General features: G+C 40.1%; 2 protein-coding genes across 3 annotated transcripts; both read right to left on the bottom strand.

Annotated features, from left to right (window-relative positions):
- Positions 1-470: 470 nt before the first annotated feature.
- Positions 471-3,724, bottom strand: sumo2a (small ubiquitin like modifier 2a). 2 transcript variants are annotated; one of them, XM_070914988.1, is made up of 4 exons: positions 3,687-3,724; positions 2,606-2,737; positions 2,104-2,175; positions 471-974 (listed from the first exon to the last, which is right to left on the bottom strand). In XM_070914988.1, exons 1-4 carry the CDS (start codon positions 3,705-3,707, stop codon positions 909-911), a joined length of 291 nt encoding a protein of 96 aa, XP_070771089.1. In that variant the 5' UTR covers positions 3,708-3,724; the 3' UTR covers positions 471-908. The 2 variants fall into 2 exon arrangements, with proteins under 2 accessions (XP_070771089.1, XP_070771097.1); XM_070914996.1 differs by lacking the exon at positions 2,104-2,175.
- Positions 3,725-4,736: 1,012 nt separating this feature from the next.
- gga3a (golgi associated, gamma adaptin ear containing, ARF binding protein 3a) lies at positions 4,737-16,210 on the bottom strand. The gene is made up of 17 exons (XM_070916861.1): positions 16,174-16,210; positions 15,388-15,472; positions 15,122-15,197; positions 14,920-15,018; positions 14,698-14,821; positions 14,407-14,510; positions 12,866-12,946; positions 12,543-12,680; positions 12,008-12,089; positions 11,616-11,741; positions 10,377-10,580; positions 10,180-10,253; positions 9,674-10,086; positions 7,974-8,281; positions 6,852-7,021; positions 6,550-6,660; positions 4,737-6,235 (listed from the first exon to the last, which is right to left on the bottom strand). The coding sequence occupies exons 1-17, from the start codon at positions 16,208-16,210 to the stop codon at positions 6,125-6,127; spliced, it is 2,343 nt and encodes a 780-aa protein (XP_070772962.1). The 3' UTR covers positions 4,737-6,124.
- Positions 16,211-19,677: the final 3,467 nt, after the last annotated feature.

Genomic DNA, 19,677 nt, shown 5'->3' with positions numbered 1-19,677 from the left:
CTTTTCCCTACACAAATAGGATTATCTCTGTACAGTCCATATTTTTATACTTCATACTGTGAGGTTTTGCACATTCCTGCACAAACTACAGCGCTTTCATTTTAAAGTCATATTGTACATACTTATACTTTTAATTTTTGTTTGACATTTTTCACTTTTGCAGTATTTGTTTTTGTTTTATTTTCTGTTTATTGTTATGCACCAAAATACCAAAGCAAATTCCTTGTATGCAAGAACTTACTTTGCAATGAACCTGATTCTGATATAGTTTATGCTCTGTGTTATTATATATAAGTGCAAGGCTTTCTAACCTTTGTAAAGATATTTTAAAAAAATATATTACAAATTAACCATCTTAGTTTAGGGCTAAGAAACCAAAGGCATGGTATTAATTAGCATTTTATTTACTAGTTCTGATGATATCTGCTGGTTTAGATTTGTAAAGTATCCATAAAACAATCAGAGACATGTTAAAAAAAAGACTCAATTTATTCCAATAATACATTTTCATAACAACAGATGTGAATTTAAAATGCAGGTTTACTTGACAACAATAACAAAATTCCATCTGAATCGAAACCTCAATGACATAAGTATAAAAACAAAAAAAAGAGGACCAAGGAGTTTTCTCCAAATGTTCCAGGAAAAAAAAAGTATCATGACAAGCTTTTAATTTCTTAGCTCATTAGACTCACTGCAGCTTACAAGTTGTCTACACTGCGCAGTTCAGACATGTTAACATACGAATAACAGTGTGATTAAGTCTATCTACACCAACTGTGCTGCTGCCTTTGAGCATTTTGTAAAGGTATTTCACTGGATGGTATCAACACTGGTCATGAGCATTTGAAGACTGGGCATGTTCGGGGATGAAAAAGGGAGGTAGGGATGTTCGTAGGAAACAGTCTTTAAAGAGAAGAGCCACCAGTTTGCTGTTGGAACACATCAATCGTATCTTCGTCCTCCATTTCTAGCTGTAAGAAAAAGGTCAAATGTCAGTTGATAGTCTGTACAGTAGTTGTGTAAAAGACGCACATTATTCCAGTGCTTCTACTTAACTCATTTAGGTGGGAATTTTCACCTCCACACAACCATAATGCACATAATAATACCTTATTTATCACCATTTGACAGCTGTAACTCAAACTGAATGGCAATGCTGCTGAGAGAACACTGTTGTTCTCTGTTCTGCTCCATTTTTAACACAACACTTCCTCCATGTGCTTCACAATAATTGCATTTCCATGTGAAGTAGGGGTAGGTCTTTACTGTGAGGCTACCTCGGAAGTGCTGACAGTGCCAGAGAGGTCAGCTAATGTCACCTAAAGGTTGTTCAACAGTATTCTAAATATAGATTTAGGAATTTTTCTTAGTTTTAATGGGGAGGTTAATTTAAAACATGGACAAAATGTATGTTATTACATCTCTACAAAGCACAATAAAAAGGAGAATAGGTCAGAAAACAGAGACTGACTTAATGTTACAAATGTGATGTAAACAAAGCTCAAAGTGGTTAGAAGAAGAGGTGAAGAAGCTTCTCAACATAAAACTAGACGAGAGCTGCTCCTTTATGTACCTGTTTTATGGAGATAAAGAGGCAGCACAGTTGCAGCATGGACCGATCTGTTCACAGCTGCTCAGTGCTGCCTGTAAAGTCTGTGCTTTATCTGTATATAATACCAGCACTGTAACATATTACATATACTGGACAAAGCTGATGTGAGAGTGTGTCCACAGCTGTCTGGTGGCACAGATTATAAATAGATATAGAATAGATAAGTCTAAATAATCTGAATTATCATGTATCAATCACGTCATATAAACACAACTTCCATAGTGAGTGCAAGGTAAATCATAGTGTAGTATAACATTGTTTGGATTTCAGAAGAACTTTGATCTTAAACTTTTGTAAATCCTGTTGTCTCACAATGCTTTCTTGAAATACTTAATGAAATAGACATAAAAACTGACAACAAAGTGTAAAATCCAAGTCATACACATGTCCTAACAATTCTGAGATTAGTATTCATTCTTTCATTCGTAATAATGAAAAGTGATTCTGCACTGCTCACAAGTTGACTGAACAAGAGGGTGTAGCCTTACCTGCGAGGGTGTGTCTGTTTCATTGATGGGCTGACCGTCAAATCGAAATCGTATTTGCCTCATTGTCAGCCCCTGTGGGAAAAGACAGAGAAATATTAGGTTTAAAATATTGAAAATCAATATTATGGGGCACCCGGTTGACCTAGTCGTTGAGGTGCCGCCCATGAATCGTAACGTCCCAAGTTTGCGTCGTGTCTCTCTCTCACCTCATTTCCTCTTAGGGTTTGGGTTAGGGCTAACCCAGCTAACCAATAAAATGCCTCTCCAAAAAAAACAAAATAAAAAGCATCAACGCTGTGTTTGCTTTACTAAGGCCCCAGAGTGCCGTGTAAATAGTAACATTTCAATTCCATTAATTTAGACAATAAAAATGTGTGTTTCAATAAAATCATAACATTATTTCATGACAGTATAATATATAGACAATTTAGCTAGAACACCCTGGATCCCTCAGCAAACGTCTTTTGGAGGAGTAGTAGTAGTAATTGTGTAGCAGTCTCACCTGCCGTTCACAATAAGCTTTCATGAGTTTGCTGAGAGGAGTGTGCCTTTTGATCTTGAACTGCACCACTGAGCCATCCTGCCCTGCCACCTTCAGGTTGATGTGCTCATTGTTCTCCGTCTTCACTCCCTCCTGTATGAAAGAAAAAGAAAAGTTAGCAGAAAGTTAGGTTGCTTTCAACAAGTGATGTAAGGAAACACAAGTAGGTTGGTAAAAATGTGACCTCCAGAATGTGTAATGCATGTGGGCCCAACCACAGGCCCAATATAATGTTGATGTGCAGTATGTACCTAAGTGACTTATTACAAAATTATAAACACGCTATTCACATCACGCGTGTGAATCGAGTATTACCACTATTACATTTGTCAAACATCTGCACCTGGTGAGACCAGATCGGAGGACTGGTGTGGTAACGGAGGACAGAAAAGGGGCAACATTACAACTTCAACGTTAGCGTTAGCATTAGCACTGGGAAGCCAATCGACAATGGCCGACAACTTATAATAATGCCCAACGGCCTAGTCAGGATGGACATTACAACTTGCACGCCATCAACAATCCATCTTATCCTGAGACACTCGGGTGTGCAGGTAATGAGCATAATTAAACGATTTCATATGAGATCCGTTTGTAGTTAGCAGATTTAGCTCAAACAATTCATTTTGGCCCGTTACTGTTGTCGCTACACTGCTGTTTCTAAACGTACTAATTTTTCTTCGATACTTGCTAACGTTACCAAGGCATGCAATAACTACATCGCTACATGTTAAGTGTGCATCGCCAACACTGACAGTGGCATTTGAGAGGCGTTGATTAAGTGTATTTAAAAAGACCAGAAATTATTATTTCTTTCATACCGCCCGGGTGATTAGCCTCGTTAGCTTATTATGCTAACTTCACCCATTAGCTTGCTAGCTAACGCGGTAGCTCTGATTTGTGCCGTTAGCCTACTCTGTAATTATAAGACCGTTGATGAATTGGTCTCTCGGGCGGCTTTTCGCGGTGTCAACTGTACAGTTGTTGCACACGGATGGGGTACACACTGTAAAGAAACCCCCTTACAAAATCCGCTCCTCACCTTGGGTTTTTCGTCTGCCATGGCTGCTGCTGTGTCTGTCTGCGCCTGTTCTGCTGCGGCTGCGCTGTCCGGCGCGCCAGTTTGCGTCGGCTGCAGTGCACACAGCCACAGCTGCGCCAGATCAACCTTTTTTATTATTATGTTGTATTGCAGAATATTAATATTTACAAACTTACTTCATAATGAACAGGCACTACGTAAGAGACATACAACATTTACACAGAAATGTGGCTAAAATGAGCAAAACATCGGCCATTAGGTCCAATTTTGTGTCTTCTAATAAGACACAAAACAACTCTATTATGATTTATAGCAGGCTTTGCTGTGGCTCTGTTACTTAACCCCTACTTGAATAACTTCTTATTCTCACTTTGGATACTGTTGGTTGGTCAAAAATATTCAAAATATAATTTCTACAAAACTGAGCAGGGTATACATCGCTTGTTTGAATAGATCTCGTGAATTTGTGAACACCTTTTTATCAAGAAAATGAATTCCATTTATGAAAGATGTGGGAGACGAGATGGGGACTGAGAGAACAATGATACATATTTTTTGCCAGGATAAAGAATGCATTGGGTATGGCATTGATAAGCCATTTAAATTCTTTGAGGTTGTAATCAATGTCATATTTACAACAAAATGAAATATTATAAACATCCTGTTATAAGAATCCATCTTTTGGGGTAAGTAATATAAACATCAGTCATTTAAACGTTGATGTGTGTGTGTGTGTGTGTGTAACGTAATGTGGGCAGGATAAACGGTGTTTTTGCTTTTTGATTAAACGTGCCATGTAAAGAAAAACAAAGTCTGAACGAGAAAAAGTAATTTAACAGTCTTTTTCAGTAGACTATTTGTGCCAGACTCCTACGTGTAATAGAGTATTTTTACACTGTGGTATTGCTACTTTTACTTTCGGTAAGTAAAGAATCTGATTATAATGAAATGAAAATACACTCAACAATGTTGATGCCATCGATATTGGTCATAAGACACTGAGAAATGAGGCAAACATGGAAATTGTATTACAAATAGATCCATCTCATTCTTTATTGTTCCATGCACAGAAACAGCTTTTCCAAAAAATATGCCATGACAAGTTCATTTAACAATCTAAGACAAATAAATAATCTTATAAGAAATATGTAGAGAATCTCCTATATAGCACTATCAGCCCCAGAAAGACAAAAATAAACAGGTCACAGTTTTTGATGAACACATGGTAAGCCTAATGCTTTGAATTAACCACCAAGTTTTTATTGTCGAAGTTTTCTCCAACGAATCCTTCTCCTAGTTTGATATGGGAAACTCCCACACAAGCTAAACATTTACAGTTGACCCAGGGAAAATAATCTGCCCCTTTAGCTTGCTTTCCACAAAATGGTCTAACTGCAGGAGCAATGGAAAAGCTATACAGAACCTTGCTGTTTTATCTGGCAGGAATTACATTTTCATATTAAACATGTAATATTACATGTAATTTATCAGAATCCACCCTGTTGCTACATAACGTAACACATTATCAAATATCTGTCTGAATATTTAGTAACATTAAAGCCTCATAGACAGGCCACTACTGATTTGTGCCTTTCTTACTGCAATACTGAAAGTGTCCGTCATAACAAGAGTATGCAGAAGGAATACAGCTGTCGATTGCAATACCATACAGGAAATGAACAGATCTGATACCTTCCTCCCCAAACCAAAATAAATAATACATCCATGACAATAAATACCAAAAGACTAAAAAAGCATGACAAGTGTCTGAGCTATGAGTTAGTACAGAACTCAGAAGACAAGTAAAAGTATTCAGTAGTAATTGTGAGGCATATTGGAATACGTCAACTCAGAGTAACTGATTCTTAATGAGCCAATCTGTGAGTGCCTTTTATTTAACAACAGAGGGGCTCTTGTCTGCTCCAGTTCAATGTCTTCAGAGAAAAAAACATTGCCATCATGCATCGTCAGCAGCAAATCATGTGAAATGCTGGCTTCACAATTGAATTCAACTTGTTTTTGCTCTATATTAAGACTGGCTGGCATCTAAAAGTGCAAGTACTCTCTGAGGAGTAAATACAAACAGCAAAAAAGGGTATAATAATAGTAAAAACCTAATAATAACTTAGCAATATTTAACATTACCAATGATTTTCCCACATAACCGTCATCCACATTCAGCCCCTTCACAACACTTGTTACAGCACCACACTGACTACCACTGGCACTGTAGTAAAGTTGGATGTACGCTACAGGGCTTCAGTGGGCCATGTCAAGCAGAAAAACTCCTTCAAGGTCCATTAAAGTTTCTATCATATTCTTCAAATTTTCCCTAAAAGCCTTCCAATACTGCCCCTTTCTCTTGACCTCTGAGCTGCCCTGACAAACTCAATTGTTATAGAAGTCATGTCTGGCCTTGTCTGGAGGGGTAATCAGGGCTATAGAGCCCCCCATCTGTCAGCAGGTGGAAACTCATTCACTTCCCCCACTTCTGTGTGTGGCTGCTCTCCCAGCGTGAATGTCAGTTTGTATCTCATCCGAACCTTTTCCTGCAAGACACGTACAAATGCACACACTCAGATTGGCAGCTTTCATTAGCTTGATGGAACACACAAGATCGTGTGCATTGTCAATGTCAGTGATCATTACATCCTCAAAGCATTCTGGTTGGCATGTAAGACTGCAAGAAGGGGTAATATCAGAAATTCTGATTCTGATTAATACTGTGCTGTACTTGTATGACCTCAAACACAGGTAAAAACACTGCTGAAGTAAGGAAGTGTTCTGTCAATTAATACATTGCTTAATGCATTAATAAAATATAAATATAAACACCAAAAAAAAGCTCCAGACTGAGCTCTACCTTGAGAGGATTGGCAAGCAGCATGACCTGTGTGACGGCAGCAGGGGGAAGGATTGGGTTAAAAGGAGCCAGCTCTGTCCCCGAGGGTGGTTGCAGTCTCACTTTCATCATCTGGAGAATTGGCAGAACAGACACCCATGTACATTAAATAGAAGCAGCAGCCAACTCAAATCTCATTTTCGTGCAAACATTTTATTTAGTGAGTTGAACATCTGCCTAAATTAACACTTTTAAATATAAACACACACTGTGTAGCTTCCTAGGTGGTAACAGTGATATCACAGAGACACAGCAGGTTTTACCTTGGGCACAGCAGCCTGCAGAACAATGTTCCTGACAGGCAGTGGGGCTGTGTTAAGCATGGACGCCACCATCACCAGTACATCAGGTCTGCCAGCTGGACAGTCGGAGGCAAAATGCAGCAGAACACGGACCCCGCTTTTGTCATATGCTGTCACAGGACACACTTTACCTTAAATACGCGCACAAAGGGGAAAATCAAAAGCTGATTACCACAGAGATTGACAGGGCATATAAGACCCTCATCGCAAGTGTAGAGTCGTCACAAATACATTTATTGCTCTCATTGTAATCCATCCTGAGGGCATGTTTTGACGCATTTTGTTCCTTTTGCACATGCTGTGATCACCACAATAAAATGTTCTCCATCAAGTCCAAGTGTAATTGGGCAATATCTCTTTTCCAGTTTTATCAAGTTTGCCACTGTCACCACTAAGTGGCAGTAATGTCTAAAGTTCAGTTTTCCAACCATCAATCAGTCTAAATAAGGAGCTATTTTCTAATTAGAAAAAATGAGTTGGATTTACTAAATTACCTGTACAATAGAGACATGAACCCTTTCTTCTATTTTTTAAAATTTCTTTAGTCATTATTCTCCCTACAGGGTATTCTGTCAAGTTTGGGACATCAGACAAAATCTTCCTTTGACTGCCCTTGTTGAAATGGTGACAAATTCCTAGAATCATTGTTGTTGACAAAGGTACCATAACCCATAACAATGCATGCTATGTTCAACTTTTGAGAATTTAAGGCCCATTTGTTATGTAGAATTGCACTAAACCACCTTTTATAAACATGATGTAATCTGCACACAAATTATTATCTGTTATATTCTTGGCAAATGAGATGAAATGTCCTCTACAGCATGTCTGTCCCTCTCCAGTGCTAACTGCACAGATGGAGCTCTTGCAACCTCTAACAAAACCATTAAGTTTAGCCTATGCTGTTAAAAAGGTCATTTTCAAACATCGTGGACCCTCATCGAACGTATGTACATGGACTCATATCAGGTCTACAAAATGGCATGCAGAAATTTGACTCAATGTAATGTAATAATAAAAAGCAACAAAATCAACTCATAAAACACACAAAACAAAGCATACAGCTTATTTCATGGAACTCACTTGGCTTGATGGCATCCAAAGGGACAAAGACATTGGCCAGGGACAACTCTTGTTCCCTGCCTGGACTGGCCTGGCTCAGAGGGAGGATAGGGGACAGAGAGCGCAACAGAGGGCTGTCATCTGCCACACTATTGGCAGGTGGGGGAGCAGACCCTTCTGGCATCATTCCTAGGAGCAGTGAGGTGGATGTAGTAGAGGTGATTCCAAGACTGGACGACAGGGTAGGAGGAGTGCGCAGATCCTCACTCTTGACCAGCAAGCTGCCAAAGTCCATCACACCAGGTGTGCTGTGTGGATAATTAAAGTGTCTTTGTCAAAGACATTACAGGTCCCACAATGCTTAAACTTACAATTACAGACAAACACTGATAACCTATGATAAGAACAAGACGCAGGATGAAAAAATACTACCTAAAGTTCAATTTGTGGCATGCAAAGGCACTTGGGTTCACACCATACAAAACAATATCTCAATCACCTGATATTCAAACAAGTGGCAGTTAGACAGCATGAACACTTTAACAGTATCTTTGCATTTTGATTAAACCGAGATGATACAAAGTACTCTTTATGTTTTAAAATGTAATATGAAAAGCATTTGACCATCTGCTCTGAGCAAAGTTGCTTAGTTACAGTGCTCAAAACACAGCTCTTTAAGTGGCTGAGGGGTCATCAACTGACTATTTAGTATCAGCTTAATGGAATACATCGGATCAATCTGCCATTTGGAAATTAATGGCTGAGATGCACTTGAAATGTCATATGGCAGAACATATAATCACAGTTAAGCATCTCAGTGGGCAGAAGTGCTGTTTAGACACCCACTCCAGCGTAACTTAAAACTAGAATTAGACTCATATAGTGAATACTTGGAAGAAACGTGTATTTTTTGGCTAAATGGAAGTTATTACCATATTGATGATACATATGTATGATTCCAGTGAATATACGTTGTTGAACTGATTAATGAAGGATTACCATAGATGTATTGGCTAAACAGGTACACATGTACTTCATTACTATGTGAAGATGGATTCTTATAGAGTATAGCTACACAAAATGTTGTGCTTTTGTTTTCTCCTGGCATTTTTAGATGCAAAGCCTCTCTATGAGCTGTAGGTGAAACTCACTCACACACTCACAGGGTCACGATTAGCTACCTCCAATATGTTTGCAGTCACGTGATTCTGATGATGCTCGAAATGCAGAATGGACAAGATGGAGGAATGCCCGCATTGTGCTAGTTATTGTTTACTCATGGTGTCGTTCCCGTCAACATGTGTGTCAAATCTAGAATTGCACAATTCATTCTTTCATTATGGCTAAAAACCTATTTTGAGGTCACAATGACCTTTGACCTTTGAGTCAAAAGTGTCACCAATTCATTGTCAGACCACTGTGAAATATGGTCATCGAATTTTGGGGGGGAAAAAAATTGAAGAAATTCACTCAAAGCGTTCCTGAGATATTGCATTCACACGAATGGGACGGACGGACAACCCGAAAACATAATGCCTCTGGCCACAGCCATTGCCAGCACAGAGGCATGATATCACTGGAACCGAACAAGGGCATGCATCTTTACTGAGATAAATAAAAAAAATTATGATCCAAGATCCAAAATATTATGACAGATGGACAGATTGGTGCTGATCCATATTCCCTCCCCGGTTTTATCTTGTGGCACAAGCACTACTCACTTTTTAGGACTGCCCAGATCCAGCAAGGCAAGGTCTTGCAGATTGTGACTGAGAGAAGCTGAAGGCGAGTGGGACGCTCCAGGTGAAGTGGAGACCTGTTGTGGAGTGACAGGGGTGGCTGAGGGAACAGGCGAGGCCATGATGAATGACTGAGGAGAAGCAGCTGGGGCCGTGGTGGTCAATACTGAACCAAGGGGCTCAGGGAATATGACTGATGAGACAGAATTTGTAGAAACCGGAGGCATGGAGAAGACAGGGCCTGGGAAGCTTAAGATAGAAGCAGTTGTAGAAGACTTGGTTTGGCTAATTGGGGTTACTGTCACAGAAAGGGCATCTGGAAAAAGTGAAGATGTGGAGAACGCAGGAACCGAAGGCGAAGTGGTGTCAAAAAGATCCAAATCTTGACTGGAATCCTGGAAAACATGGTAGTAATAAAAAAAAAACACTGCTATTAGCAATATGACAATACTTAACATTAGTATAAATTATTGCCATAATTTAAATACCTGTAAAAATGGCAAATGATTGCTCAGGTTTAGATGTGTTGATTTACTTGGAACAGGAACGGGTTCGTTGAGGCCTGTAAATGAACACAAATGTGTCAACACATGTCACATCTACATGGAAACAAGACATTCTCAAACAACAGTTAATGTCCAATGCTGCCATGGAAAAAATTCAACTACATTATATTGCATGTTACCTAAAGATAGTAGCTCTTCATCCAGCAGAGAGAGTGCTGCAGAGGTTGAGCTGGGGCTCCTGGACTGAGGGTCAGTCGCACACAGCAGGTCAGCAGGAATAGACCGAGAGGACGTTGGGGGTTTCTGCTCTGGCAGAGAGACGCTCTGGATGTCCAGACCCACCAGATCAATCAGAATCTCTGACTGGTTTGTGCGGCCGGTGCCTGCCCAATGGAAAAGACACAGGCGATAAGGAAACAGATTCATTTTCAAACAGGTAAAACTGTCCGTGTCCACCCATCCGTTGAGAAAAGTTTAAAAGGCCAGTTAACACAAACACAAAAGAATGGAGATCTATTTTGCTGAGACCTCTACCACATCCCAACACACGAGAAACTTTCCTAGCTCACCTCAGAAAAAGGTAACTGCAATAAGCAATTTCCATTCACCATATCTAACTTGATAGAGCCTAATTTGCACAAACTCAATAGAGTTAAAACCTTTCTGCTGATAATCACACATCGTTGCCTGATTATTTTAGTTATTTTGTAGTCGTTATCTCATAGCAGCAGCAAACGCTTGACTTGTGATTTCTTATTGTGGTCCTTGTGTACGGCATCTATAATAAAATAAATAATCTAATAAAAAAATTTAAATGGTTAGAGAGGGGGTTGAGGTTCGATCCCTGGCTCCCCCCGTCATGTCCAAGTGTCCTTGAGCAAGACACTGAACCCTAAGTTGCTACCGATGGAGACCAGCACCTTGCATGGCAGCTCGGACGCCATCCGTGTGTGAATGGGTGAATGAGACTTAGCTGTAAAGCGCTTTGGGAACCACGAAGGTTGAAACGCACTATATAAGTGAGATCATTTCATTTATTCGTTACTTACTTTATTACCTCAAGGCACAACAACAATCCGGACACACTTCGCACATAAACTGTGCCTAGTTGACATTCCGGTTTGACAAACTAGTATACTCATTGGGCATGCTCTTAAGGATGCTTTTCTGAGAGTTCGTTTGTAACATTAGGCCGACGTGTTCTTTGCACATTTCCAAAAATGGCCTATGGCAGGTTTCTCTTCCTATGAGTCCTGTTTGACCCATTGTGTATTAATCAGTTGTGATACACACACAATAGAAGCTTTTATTGAAAAGATGTCAGAAACTGCATTGCAGAAATAATGTAATTATTACCGTCATGCTGTAAACATAAAATACAGACATTCAATTCTCTGCTCATACCAGTTGAAATGTACCTTGTCTGACTGATGATTGTGTTTGTCGTGCTTCTTCAGTCTCTCCATTGATGGTCTGTCCTTCCACAATCTTCTTATAGGAATGAATAACATGGGAGAGGTCATCACTGGCCTGCAGGATGTCTCCTGATGAGCGCATTTAAAAAAAGGTTAGACTCTGTGAGATTTATAACATTTTTGAAACAACAATAACAAAAAGCACTTAAATATTTTCCACAGCCTTTGCTAAATTTAGCAACTGTGTGAGTCAAGTGGGCATTCAGGCCTGATAGGACGTTGGTCTTACGTGGGCACAAGGGCTGCTTAATCATGACTCAACATTTTTACACTTAAACCAGGATAGCGAGAGCATGTCATCAGAATCAATAGGGCCAGATTGCAGGATTTCTTACCCAAGCTGCTGTCATTGTCCTCCGTCTCAGTAGCGAGCTGAAACACCGTTTGCCTGAGCTTGTCACAATCACCATACAACTCCTGGAAAAATAAAAAAGCACTGAATATTTCCAATCAGAAACTGCTGTATCATAGGATATAAAAAGAAAAGTGTTTCTCATACATAGTAAATGTCACATAAGATTTAACATCTGGAGAGGATCCTATCATTGCATGAAGAGTCCCTATGTTCATTTTTGAAATAAATTACTTGGGAGGGGTTCACGGAGTGTATTTCTTTACTTGATGAAAGAGATTTGATAAACAGAGTTCTTCTGAAACATACTTGATATTTAACTGGTTTGCATTCTTGCCTCTCGCAAGGTTAAATTAAACAGCATTAAATTACTTTGCACTGTTGTATGGGCAAGGTTTGAACCATTGTGTGTTTCCAGAAAGGTCAAATGCCAAAGACAAGACATAAGGTTTAATGCCAAAGACATAAGTCAAGTTGCTTCAAAAGGTCATTAGAGCGTTATTTAATGGAGAACGAACCCTAATGAGGTCCTTGTCTCCGTCCGAGGAGTCTTCTGGGCTGAAGTGAGCAAGCATCTCGTTAAGGAGTTTGACGCTGTTGTTGACTGCCTCCAGGGTGCTTTTTTGTTTTGTCGCTTTCTGTGTTCTTACCTCGTCCTGAAAAAAAAATAATAATACAATTTGAGTTGCACTTGCTGACAGTACTAATTAAACTTGACTGTCAGTATAAACACAAGCTTGTGTGCAGTAATTTGCTTCTAATCCCTCTAGAAGAAATTCACCAGAACTAAGGCTCAATTAAAACACAAACATAAAAACATTTAGCTTTGACACTGACACACCTCCTTGACCATGTTCTTGATGAGCCGATTGGCCTCTTGCAGATCTTCAGGCTTTTTGCTCTTCAGCAGCTCTGATAATCTCTGTGAAGAGATGAGAGAACCAACAGTGAGTAAACAGTCAAGCTCATCTCCCATGGATTACCCAAACACAAGCAGCAAAGCCATACCAGCTCCCAGACCCTGAAAAAACAAACTTCATCCTTAGATCAACAACAGTCAACACAAAGTAAACATGCAGTCGTGACCTGTTCTGGTGTGCCGTAACCAGTGAGGTATTAGAGCTCCTGTGTCGTAAATACACATTAAATATGGCATGACATGATTTTCCTGTGGGATGCTGCCATGCAAAGCCTTTAGTCAGTGATGCAAGAGCAAGAGAGGGGAAGAAATAGAGAGAGACAGAGATCCTCTTCCTCTTTTGATCTTTTCAAACTCTCAATCTACAGTATATAGTGAGAAAACCCTGCAATAAAAATTCCCATGAAAGAATTATAATATAATATATAAAAAAAATTATAACAGTATATTGCTTTGAAAGACTGGTTTTACTGGTTCAATATGTGTTTTCATTTCTTATAGAAAATAGGCTGCATCCATACAGAAAAATGAAAAGGAATAATTCAACAATTTGGGCAATATGCTTATTGGCTTTCTTGCCGAGAGTTAGAAGAGAGGATTGATACCACTCACATATCTGTCTATTAAATGTGAAGTTACAGCCAGGAGATGGTTAACTTAGCTTAGTATAAAGACTGGAAACAGGGGGAACAGCTAGCCTGGCTCTATCCTAAGGTAAAAAAAAACACATTACCAGCCCCTCTGGAGCAGCACCTAGTTCGTTTAATAAGAAACTGAAGTAAAAACGACAAAGTTATGCGCTAGACTATTTCTTGGCCAGGGGCAGTGACTTCCTGGAGATAAGCTAGCCATCTCCTGCCTGTAGCTTTGTATTTAATATGAGAGTAGTATCTATCTTCTCATCTAACTCTCAGCAAGAATAAAATAAAATAAGGCTTTCCAAAAACGTTGAACTGCTCCTTTAAAGCTTGGGTAAGGCAGCAAGAATGCCAGCATTTCAAAATACAGTTCTCCCCTCTCTGTTTTACGCCCTGCCCATCAGACGACCACTGACACATCCACGCGCTTCATACGCACACGCAACACAAGCAACACAAGCTTGATATTATGTATTTTTTGCCCAATGATGCCAAATTAAAACTGCCTACCCCAGCTTTAATAGCTTTCGGCAAGAGGCTCCGAGTATGGTGGCTAAATATGCAGGCACTCAAGACAATTTGACAACAGAGGTACCAAATGACCCCTACACTGAACACACATTTACATTGTACTGAACACAAACATACAGTACAGGTAGGGTACAACAGAAATATTATCTTAAATGTTCATTACAATCTATGCTGTGCCAATAAAACAATTAATTGAAAATCTGCATCTGTAACAGAGATAAAACAAGAGAACGAGATAGTTATGTGCAGTGAGTCGCAGTGTTCACAGTCACATCCCAAAATAGTTCTTCTTACCTTGCTCTTCTTCTCATCATCAAACACAGGATTCTTGGGTCGCGGAGAAGGTGATGGTATTAAAGTGGCATCAAGAGTGATTTCTGGGTCAACTAAAACGATACCTAAAATAAAAATGACAACAGAGAGCTATTCTACTCTGGTTTTAGGACTTCAAGGCAACAAAATGAGTCATAACCAAATGCTCAATGTATTATTTTTGGATGTCACTGTTATGCAGTTTTATTGTTTTACCGTGTTATTATATCTTATCAGCATATTTTAACAGTTTTTAAGTGGTTGGCATCTCACCCTGTGCCTTCAGCATCTGATAAGCTTCACAGATCTTTGCTTCATCTGGTAAAGACATAGTCCAACTGTACAGCATCTCGATCACTTTTGTCTTCACTCTCTCTGATACTTTATCTCCTAGATACTGAAAAAATTACAGATGCATAGCTTAGAATGACCGCAAACATCAATTCAAGTAAACATGTCCCCATTAGCGGGGGTTTGAACATTTATGTTACTTACCTTGGGTGAAACGACCTTGATTAATTCATTTAAAAACCTAAATTTCCCAACTTCATTGTGAAACCTTCGCCCGCAGTTCTTCATACAAGCCTCGAGAACCTTCAAAAGGAAAACAAGCTGAGATAAATATCTTTTAATTGTACCACTTTAAGCCGAGAGGACATCAAAATGAAAAACGCAGTGAAACGATTACACTACATACCGTTAATGCTTGCATCGCCTCCCATTCCTGAGGGGACTGAATCTTGTGAGCCAACAGTCTAACGGATATTTGTGGGCTGAAAAATATGAAAGAAAGAAACAATCCAATGCAAACTCAATAAGAAAAGCAATCCATAGTCTGGGTTAGAATAGGCTTTATAATAAGCTCCATGTGTTTACCACAATGGGGTCACAGATGAGCAACATTAGATGGGTGTGATTCAAGTTATGGGTGAAATTGGGTTTATTGAAACAATGTGACCATACCCTTCTAGCTCCTTATTGATTTGGTCACAGAATCCCATTATATACTCCCAGTCTTCCTGTCTGTTGGAGGGGTTGGTGGCTTTGTCTGAAAAAAGAAAAGGATATGACGTCTCATAAAAATGCAGCCCTGATAGCACATTTCAAGTCTTGCCAATAAATGGTAAACAGGCTAACCTGTCCCTGTAAAGCTAATTACGGCTGGAGCTTTGTGATTCATGAACTTGACCACGATTTGAGTCAACCCTAGAGTATCAAGCTCTAACCCTTCTGAGACCAGCTTACAAATGAGCCAGACAGCTGTTATCCGGCGTTTTCAGCGTTACTTACGTTATGCATTTTCTCTCTAATAGCCCCCAAATATTTCTCTGATCCAGTGTGTTGCTGTTGTTGCCAGTCTTGTTTGAACTTGGATTAAGTTAACGCCTGGAGGTGTTTACATCAACCGACTTTAACTCCAGAAACCAAAGGCAAAAGCGCACTCGGGGGTCGTCAGTAGAATAGAATAATCGCATTTTAGCAAGCATTTCAACACACCGACTACAAGTACAGGACACAAGTAAACCAAACATCAAAGCTGATTTTGGCTAGCGACATCGATCAGTTGCCAGCTGCTGTCTGTGTTAGCCACTTTCTGACAACACAGACAAGTTAGCACGATACTTTTCAGGCTCAGCAATGTCATGTGAGTCCAACTAACGCTTCGGACACCCACGGTTATGCAGCACATAAGTGCACACCTCTAATGTGGACAAATGACGTGAAAAAACAGTTTAAGTATGAACTTACTAAGCCAGGACTCCAGCGACTCGCCGTCGTCCGCCATATTTGCTCACTGAGGCAAACAACGCGTGACTCCTGCTGCCTTCACGTGCTGTCGGGCAAATGGGTGTTGCTGATTGCTAGTTCGATGACCCATTGAATGTTTTGTATGATTGGGTAAAGCCTGGATTTTCTTCATTATGAACAATGCTTTTTGTACGATCACATCATATTTCTATGGAAGTGATTGCTATATAGTTGCAATTCTCTTATCTTTTTTTTTGTAATTTTTATGCGTCACACGCACAGTTACATGCATAATGGACATCCCTCCCTTCAGTCTGCTGCTGCACCAATTAACCTTTCTGTTTTGCTTGATTTCAAAAGCTAAAGACCCAGATGTTTTTCTTGGGAGTCCAAAACAGACGGATAAAATGTGAGCTGCTGTCACTGCGCCTCAGCCAGCTCCCTTTCTTTGTACTCCAGATGCAGCTTCCACATCTACACAGCCCACACCTTGACTTTTTGCTGCCAAGGCCTGGTCCAATACGCCTCCAAGGACTCCCTGTAAAAAGAAGCTAGAATGACATGATACGGGGGAAGTGTGGATTAACACCAGGTCTTCGGGACATCACAACAGTACTTTTCTGAACCAATCATGTCCTGGTACAGAGCAGTCCTCATATGATCTGATTGCTCTTCACTGAGTCAGATTAAAGCTGTGTCTCTCTTCACACACACACACACACACACACCACATTCTGTTTCTACTACACACTACATGCCAGCTGCTCAATCCCCTCCTACCACTCATATTTTTACAAGCAGAGCAGCATCTCCGTCTGATATAACCACATTTGTATCTTTGCCTTTGTTTGTGGTATTCCCACTAGTGTGACTCTGAATAGTGCAGGGTCTTATAATCTATCTAGGGTGTACCCCTGCTCTCCTCCTCCACATGCATGTCATGACTTCCAACACTGATGCAGCCATAGTCGGGCCAGCTCTTGCAACTCTCGCTGAAATGCATTCTCGCATTGCTTGATTCTGCTTTTTCCAGTGATAGGCCAGCACCTGTGGGCTTGGCCCTTGAAAAGGAACATTTGGAGAGATTGGGGGTCACCTTTCGAGGTAGTTCAGAGTTTCAGGGCTTCATCTACTACAACCTCTTATACAGTGAAATGGCTTTTCAGGCTGGTGGAGAAGGTTACACATCCCACATATGTTATTTCACATATGTAGTGGATACAATCTACCTCTATCCACAGTCATCGTCCTGTCATTAGGTTTTTGATGAAAAACAAAAGAGAACAATTTTTAACATTTCATTTAAATGCTTCCCGTAGGAGTTTGGAGATCGCAGGCATTGGTGTAATCTCTAGCACCACAATGGGATTGAAGGCATCTCTGTGCTGAACAAGAAGTGCTTGTCAGATTGTCAGAGTTTTCCAGAGAGGAGCTGTGTCCAACAACTTTTCTAACTCTCCGAAACAGACACTCTGACAATCACACCCACGCAGCGCAGCGACTGGCCCTGCCTTCAAGTGTGGCCATTCCCCACAGGTTCTTCAGACACGGTTAGACAACACTTCATGTAAACATGTTCATTTCAAGCATATCTCAACCTTTTTTCCTTGTTGTTGTGCACTCTCTATGAACCACCTTTTGAAGCAATAGTCATCTCTGTCAAGGTGTGCGCAGGGAGTCTCATGCAGCATCTATGCAGGGAGTCCCTGTGGGTCTGTCGCACATGTTCTTCAAACATGGTTCCATTGAATGTGTGTTTACTCTCTGTAGCAATGAACTACAAGACGAGCAGATAATGGCCAGAGGAGACTCTCAGTGTTTGATGTCATTGCTTAAAATGGGGTTGACCAGCTGATATACCCTTGATGAAACTCCTAGTAGTGCTACTGAGAAAAACCAAGGATCGTCATGATGCTGACGGATGAATACTGACGGAATTCAGTCTTCCTCTTCAAAACGGTGGAAGCTTTGTCAAATATTTGTGTTATCCTAGCTAAATTAAGTGTAGTTAGAGAAACGTAACTACTCCACTGTACTACTCTAACTACATTTCAAATCTGTATCTCACAGCTCCTTATACTGTGTGGCCATGTGGTGGCGCTAATGGCTCAGACAGAATCTGCAGTGTGAAGTATGAGTTGCAGGATTTTGTGTGCAGCACTTTTCATCTTTTGAAGAGTATGATTTGTGTGTTGAGGAGTGACACATTAATGGAGTTTACTCAATTCAAATCTATTAACTGAGACAGCCAAATAAGGAGGCTGATCAGGCTGACAAGACACAATCACAGAGGCTTTCCCTCTTTCATCCTAGTTTGGGACCCTGCTGAGCAAATGCAGATTCACACCGTGCAAGCAGCTGCTGGTATACTAATTTTGTTTCAAGTAGAAATTATGAAGTGGAAAATATGGTTTCTGGACAGGCCCATATAGTCCGGATTGGAGGCAACATGATGAAACATGACAAAATGTTCATCTGCCATAGTCAAACATAAATTTAAGCTAGATTCATGGCATGGAGTTTCTTCCTCAGCACCTGTTTTTATAAGAGGAAATCTCTTATTGTGAGTTTTATTTTATTTTGTTGCATGTCAGCAGCAAGTCAATAAAGCTGTAAGGGGGTTCAAGGCTCACTACCAAAGCATTAACACCAGTTCCAGCGGATGATCACCATAAGACAACTGTGAAAGAAGTGCATTACAGTTGTCATTTGTAAAGGGACATGTGGGTGGAAATATGGTGCATCAGCTTTCATCCCTGTCACAAAAACAATGAACCTAATGTTCAGTGTTACGAATAAAGCACACAGAGGCAGTGAAAAAAGGCCTGTCAAACACATTGTATTGTTTATTGTTTTACCGTCCATTCACATCCATACCACCATGCATATGTGATTGCATGACACCATCATGCAATTATATGTAACGTCATGCACTGCTCTGAAATCATGAAAGATATTTGCGCAGCAGATTCACTGCAAATAAAATGAGTCTAATGAATCACACTATAGGAAAGAATATTTCATGTCATGATTTGCTTTGAAGAGTTATCAGACCGTCAGCTCTGACTGAGGCAAGACATTAGCGCTACGTCACATGTTGCGTTTGAAGTTGGTTATGCTGCTGACCGCGGTTGAGGTCATTGCTAACTGAATCAACACTGTGACAGAAAATTGATGACTTCAAATGTAGGCTTTCCCCAGACCCAACATGGCTTTATGAAACTGCATCTCTGCATTCTGCAACAATCCCATTCTTCAATGCCATAATTAAGTGAGACACAATTATTAAATGCTCACCTACTCATTTACTGAATTTGCTCGTGTTTTTTCATGCTGGATAGAAATGTGTATGTAAAAATAAAGAAGCCCCTCTGATCAAACTCATACAGCATGCACTCATACAGCATGCACATATTAGACAAGTATTTCTGTGGAGCACACTCTGCATTACACAGTTAATCCTCATCTACACAAACCACATAAATTCGTACTACTTGCCGCATA

This window comes from Enoplosus armatus, chromosome 2 (assembly GCF_043641665.1).
Source record: "Enoplosus armatus isolate fEnoArm2 chromosome 2, fEnoArm2.hap1, whole genome shotgun sequence".
Classification (NCBI taxonomy): Eukaryota; Metazoa; Chordata; class Actinopteri; order Centrarchiformes; family Enoplosidae; genus Enoplosus; species Enoplosus armatus.
Note: the sequence above shows the minus strand (reverse complement) of the source record. Positions and strands in the feature narration are given on the sequence as shown.